Source organism: Nansenia antarctica (assembly GCF_963989245.1).
Source record: "Nansenia antarctica genome assembly, chromosome: 4".
In the NCBI taxonomy this organism is placed as follows: Eukaryota; Metazoa; Chordata; class Actinopteri; order Argentiniformes; family Microstomatidae; genus Nansenia; species Nansenia antarctica.
In genome coordinates this window covers 46,946,366-46,953,301 of record NC_137689.1, presented here as the reverse complement: position 1 = coordinate 46,953,301, position 6,936 = coordinate 46,946,366, and the positions used below count along the sequence as shown (strand labels likewise).

The 6,936-nt window shown below is 42.1% G+C and overlaps 1 protein-coding gene across 1 annotated transcript in view; it reads left to right on the top strand.

Annotated features, from left to right (window-relative positions):
* LOC308156577 (tenascin-like) overlaps positions 1-612 on the top strand; it is a gene marked incomplete at both ends in the record, with an annotated part of 29,371 nt that extends 28,759 nt beyond the window's left edge. The window contains 2 exons of the mRNA XM_080529949.1: positions 150-313; positions 502-612. Coding sequence (XP_080386075.1) covers positions 150-313; positions 502-612 — 275 coding nt within the window. The remainder of the gene's footprint in view (positions 1-149; positions 314-501) is intronic.
* Positions 613-6,936: the final 6,324 nt, after the last annotated feature.

The window sequence follows — 6,936 nt, the reverse complement described above, 5'->3', positions numbered from 1 at the left end:
CTTGCCATACCGTACCGATCACTATCACTGACATGTTTTTATATCATCACTATTTGCACTTCTGGTTAGATGCTGAACTGTATTTGGTTGTGTGGTACGTATTACTTTCTAATCTAATGTTTCTTGCTTTTCTCTCCCCACTCACACAGGTGACTCTTTGACCTACCACCAGGGCCGGCCCTTCTCCACGTACGACAACGACAACGACATTGCCGTCACCAACTGTGCCTTGTCCTATAACGGTGCCTTCTGGTACAAGAACTGTCATCGTGTCAACCTCATGGGGAGATACGGAGACAGTAGTCACAGCAAGGTACGGACGTGTGACCTACAAAGTCAGGCGTCTCACAGTCAGCCACAATAGTCCTAACGAGATTATCAAAGGCTGAGCTCGAGCTGTAATCTTGCAATTCTACCCCAGTTATTGACTTCTATTGATTTAACAGCCATACGAGCGTGTTAGACAACGTAACAAAGGTTTCTGTCTTCTTTCTCCCGTAGGGTATCAACTGGTTCCATTGGAAAGGGCATGAGCATTCCATCCAGTTTGCAGAGATGAAGATCAGGCCTGTCAACTTCAGAAATTTTGAAAGCAGGCGGAAAAGATCATAGATCTGACTAACCCCTTACCCAACTCTCTCCAGGCCCCTCCCCCCTCCCTTCCTTTTCTAGCCATCATGAACAATACATCCAGATGCATCTAGTTGCCCCCCCCCCCCCCCCCATCCATTCCCTCTTTGACTCTCAAACCCCAGTTCATAAATGAACACGATTACAACAAGCCCAAGCCAGCAGGACAATCATATTTGTTTGAATCCCAACTGGCTGTGAATAATGTGATGGATACATTATACCAAAGATAGCCCAGACTGATTGATGGAAAAAGTCAAAGGTATTCTTTTTTTATGAACATAGAGGATTTTTATTGTGCAGGTGTTGGGTGGAGGGTTTCACATGGTCTGAATTGTCACTTTTGTATATTGTATTCCATTTTATTTCTCTTTTTTTTGCATCTGGAGTTCCCTGGAAAGTTGTCGATTCCAAATTTGGCCACCCTATTGACCTCTTTACTTAGTCAATCCAAAGATAAGAGGAGATGCAATGTTGACATTGATTAATGTGAACGAATGGAGAGACTTCACTGTAGTTTCATTATACTTTCTCTCTCTGTTCATTCCACTCCTCCATGTCCTCTACCTGACAGTTGAAACAAATCATTGAAAAGGGGAAGGTGGAGCGATGATTCAAGACAACCTCCACTGTCTGATCATTGACACTCCATTGTGCATTACTGTAGCCTGTTCCATTAAACCAGAAACATGTCAAAGGCACATGATAACGTGGCTTGATGCCATTTGCATACCTTTCAGTCTCTGCACAGACATTAAGGGACAAGGGAGAAGTCAAACCAGAGTATTTTTCAGTTCCTCTTTAACAGTCCAGGGCAGGATTAACCTGTGTACATATAAGTTTGATTCTGGATGGTAGATAGACAGAATGAACATTTTCTATTATTTCCAACCCATTCAGATGTTCTCACACTGTATGCTTACTGTACAACAAAGGGGGAGAACTGCCACTGTCTCCAGCCACTGATGTGATTGAATACCTGTTTAAATTATGCTTTTACATATTTTTAAAATAATGAAAAACAGATGTTTCTTTGTAACCCTCAATACATTAAAATATACTTTGTTTACGGTAAGTGTCAGCACGTTGTTTACCATTTGCATCAAAAGTAGCAGTCCCACACCAGCACCAGCAGATAGCAGTATTGGGTAAGTTCATGTAATTGAAAGCACACCATGCCTTGTCAAACATACAGACAACTGATTTCAAATAATATATTAGAACATAGTAACAGATAAAAAATGAATAACATTTCATACAGTCACAAACTAACCTACTTCTGACAAAGTGCTCCCATTGCATTCAACTGTTTTAGATATGGATTTACTGAGGAAATTCTCTATCTGAGTAGAAAACATTCTTAATGAATGCACCGCACCAAACAAAGAATCCTAGAATATATCTATGTTAGTGATCTGTTGTCACAAATGTCTCAAACACAAAGAGCATGAAGTTTATTGCCTAAATCCACCACTATACATTGTGAACAGGTAAGCGATCTTGCAAGTGTGACTAACCACCTCCATGTCACACTTTGTTCTACTTGCTGACACACTAAGCCTCAGCCCATGGTGTCTCTGCTTGCCTGATCCTCACCATCATGCCTGCTTTTTAATCTGGGTGAAGCTGCGCTCTGACCTGATTCCTGTCATGCCCCAATCTAGGCCATGATAGCTAGTCCACACAGACCAGTCAGCTATACTGTGGATGGATATACCCCTGCAGAGAGAGAGAGAGAGAGAGAGAGAGAGAGAGAGAGAGAGAGAGAGAGAGAGAGAGAGAGAGAGAGAGAGAGAGAGAGAGAGAGAGAGAGAGAGAGAGAGAGAGAGAGAGAGAGAGAGAGAGAGAGAGAGAGAGAGAGAGAGAGAGAGAGAGAGAGAGAGAGAGAGAGAGAGAGAGAGAGAGAGAGAGAGAGAGAGAGAGAGAGAGAGAGAGAGACAGAGACAGGGACAGGGACAGGGACAGGGACAGAGACAGAGACAGAGACAGAGACAGAGACAGAGACAGAGACAGAGACAGAGACAGAGACAGAGACAGAGACAGAGACAGAGACAGAGACAGAGACAGAGACAGAGACAGAGACAGAGACAGAGACAGGGACAGGGACAGGGACAGGGACAGGGACAGGGACAGAGACAGAGACAGAGACAGAGACAGAGACAGAGACAGAGACAGGGACAGGGACAGGGACAGGGACAGGGACAGGGACAGGGACAGGGACAGAGAGAGAGAGACAGACAGAACAGTCACATCCATCTCATCGCTCAAATCCTCAGATCAAAGACAAAGGGACGTTTTTTGCCACAACATCCTCATGTCTCTCTCCCCCCTGGGAATCGAGAGGTGTGCCATTCACACAGCCTCGGCGTGTTCTAACTGACATGTCGTGCTACACGTCGTTGGCAACAGTCACTGGTGAAGCACTGGGTAGTGTCTGAAACAAGAGGCATTTTGATCCTGATAAAAGACAGGAATGTGGACCAGGAGAGGGAGATAGGGGAGACATTCTGTGTCTGTGGTTCCGTCTGAGCAAACTGGTTCGGGTTCATTTGGAGATCGACGTCAAGTCAGGAGATTCGCAGATATCAGTAAAATACCTAAAGGTGAAGATATGTCTGCGAAAATCTAAATGAGATTACGGTGTCATTGTCAATCAAATTCGGTCAACAAGTAGAGGTATACGCCAAAAACTAATTTTCGGCTTCACTACAAGAGTTTCTTTCTGTCAGCTTCTTTCAGCTGAAACATTTTCTATTGGATGAGTCCATTCCTATATACTGTAGCTAAAATCGTCGGTTTTTTGTTGCCTTATGTAAACTGGCAAGTAATTTAGATTCAGTAGGCCCCCCCTTTTTTTTATATCGCATGCATCCATCACACATCCATCACATAAACAGACAGCAGTACTGGAGCTTTGAAACAACATTGTTGGATGCTGGTATTGTATTTACAAAGGCTACTGCTGAGCAGATACACAACGATATGTAGTGTTGCACAACAGTTTCAAATCCAAACTTAGTGGGAGGTCTATTTGTATATCTGTAACACCTAAAGTTAATATAGGCGGCTTGTTGGATTATATCTGTGGTATTGTTCTCTTTTTAAGTGAAGTTTGCCTGCATATTACATTTTGATTGATGAATTCAAATCCTATCTATGGGGCTTAGATATAAACCATCAATTCTACTGACAACCTAGTATATTAACTTTCGTTGTTTCAGGAGATTGCATTAAGACCTTGCAAAAAGACATGACTGCATTTACCATGTACAGTACTTTTAATGTATTTAAATTGCATTGGGTATAGTATATTGTTCCCAATATAGAATTTAATAGATTATTGTCCTAAAGGGGGACATTATTTGCATAGTATTGAACAGATTACACACAATAAATGTTACCCATTGGCAGTAAAATGGTAGGTGGTTAGACATGTGGGTTCATGTCCTATTTAAAGTCCAGATTCTGGGTACTAGATTCCCTTCACAGTGCCATGGCTCAAAAGGTCACATCACTTCTTTTAAACAGTGTTTTTGCCAAACCTTGCAGGACATTTAAATTCTCTCACACTGAAACAGGTTCCAACTCCTTCCTTGTTGTCCTGAGAGCAGCTGGGGTCAAGCCAATGGACAGGCCTGATGTGGCCAATTTAAAATGATTTTGTTACTTGATAGTAATCTCTACTTAGTTTTATTTCATAAAGAATGTCTCCTCAAACCCACATAAACAAGCCAGTATACTGTATGCTTGGTACCTGGCGGTCTCATGTTGTGTCATGAGGTCATCCTCAAGTCAGAGGCCCTGAGAAGGTGGGCCTCATCCTGAACACTCAAAGGCCCCTTGTATTATATAACATGATATGGTAGGGTTGTATACGGCTCCTCCTAATACAAGTGACAATTTCTTAGAACCGTCATGGCGTTGCTGCGCATTGTAGCAGTCAGTGTTTGCTCAGTGTTATGTCATTATTTGCCCAAAGAGTTGCCACAATTTGTCCAATAGACAAGCTGTTCCTACGGATGTAATTTGGAACGACCTACTGGAGAGCCTGCTAAGAAAGCCTTGTTTCCACGTCTGTTCATTTCGCTCCCAGTATTCTATGAGTGGAAGTTAAGGAATGCGTTATTCCATAATGATGGAAAAATACTGTTTCTGTAATGGGCATACATCAAATAAGGAAAGGAAGGAAATATTGTGAAATATTCTGGATGCAGATAAATGTGTTTCGTTTGTATAACTACTCTACTACCGTTCTCTTAATTCAGTTATTGAATCATGTGGGACATGAAGAAATATGTGAGTTCCATGTGGATCAGTTTACTTTTGCAAAGGTTACTGTGAGGCCGGAGGAGACCTGTTTGTATTAGTCACGCCATGTGGCTTCAGTGGACATTAAACGTGTTTTTCGAAGAAACTTTTTCCAAGAGTTTGTTGTAATGTCTGTGTTATATTTGAGTTGGCTGTAGTCTCATAGTCCAGAGTCCTAACACTGTGGCACTACACATTTAAATCAACTGACACCATCTTGTCAGAGTGTTTCACACTTTCCACACTGCTGTAAGACATTTGTAATTGAAAAACAGGGGATTTCATGCTCCATCTCATCATTCAGACACCAGTCATTCAGCCTTTCTACAGCTGCATTGCATTTTGCAGTTCTCATTTGGGCCTTGGATGTTGTAATGTTTCCTACATTTATTTCATGTCCGTTCAAGAGAAAGTTAAAAAGGTAGGATTGATGCAAACATTTATGTTTTCCTAGTTTTACAAGCTATATTCAGCCCCTCCCCAAAAGATATGTGAGACATAATGTAAATAGAGTACTGGGTGCTAAAGTAGAGTTGTCTGGGTGCGGACTGTGCCGAGGACAGCGAGGAGCAGAGAGAAAAGCTGTGGGATCGAGTTGGAGATGGTTGGCTTGTAACTTCCTTGCAGCTACTTTCTTTGTTGTGCGTGTACCACAGGTGCAGGACCCAGGGAGCTGGATAATCAAGGTCATCTGTGATAGTATGAGTGTGTTACAGCCCAATAGTGTAGTACAGTACGAAGCAGTGAATAGGCCAATAGAAGTGAAAGATGATCAGGACACATGATAGGAAACGACACATCATTTTACATGATTACTATCTTTTTACTCATTTAGAATCTGTCACATACTCTACCTTGGAATCAATAACAGAGAACATGAAACAAATTGCAATCAAGATACTAAAGGCTTGCTTTGGAATATATTGCACGATTATAATTGTAAATGTATGCCCTGAGCAGCTCTCTTGACGTCGCAGCATTGACGATGGATGTTATCGGTGTGTGGTTGTAATTATGGGTAAGAAAATTAGAGTAGTCCTACAATGATCAGGGTGGTTGAGAGTGTCAGTGACCCCCCCACACACACATGCACCATGCATGGAGGTTATTGCCCATCAACAGGGTGAATTATCCTCTCTAATGGCTCCATGGGTGTCATACCAGATAAACGACACACCTCATTTAGTTAATTGCTGAGGATTTGATCACTTTTTATGGATTTGTGTGCTATTGTTCCCTTTAGAGAAGCATAGCAATTTGTGCAGATGCACTATGTGGCCAGATGCTGGGCGGTTGATTAAAGAGAGAGAGAGAGGCGGGACAGGAGCAGAGTTACATGGTGGATGAATCATCCCATTAGGCTTCTAAGTCATGCTAGTTGGTGTACCATGTGAAATATGATGGCTGATAGATCCTCTGTTGCCTTGGTAATTAGGTTGGTTGCGTGTCACCAATACTAATGAGGTGATGGAGAGGAACAGAGGGTGTACTTTTATTGCTCCTTGGTTAGATGCATATTTTTCCGTTTTATTGTTCTGGTTGCACTGGTGTTCTTCCTTATGTTATGAGCGTGAACACCGAGACTACTACTCTTATTGTCGTTGTCCTTTTCTACAGTAAGTGTATTTTGTTGAAGAGAATGTTAGGGTTAGAGTTAGGGCTAGGGTTAGGGCATGACAAAACCCTATCTTTAGATCCAATGTTTTAAGACAGTGCCAGTACGGTACATGCAAGGCACACAGACTACGGTAGAGTACTCTATATGTGCATCAACATGACAGAGTACTATATGTATACACTATGTATGACATGTACAAGGATTTAAGCCGCTTTTAGAGTTACATCCATGTTGCAGTCCACCAATGATAAGAAACTTTATTGTCGGGTCACAACCCCAACTTATTTATGTCCCACCGTTGGCATCTGGCCTTGTGGCATGTTGAACTTCATACTGTTGGTCCAAACTCACTGACTCTGTATTATGGCATTATCCAATAT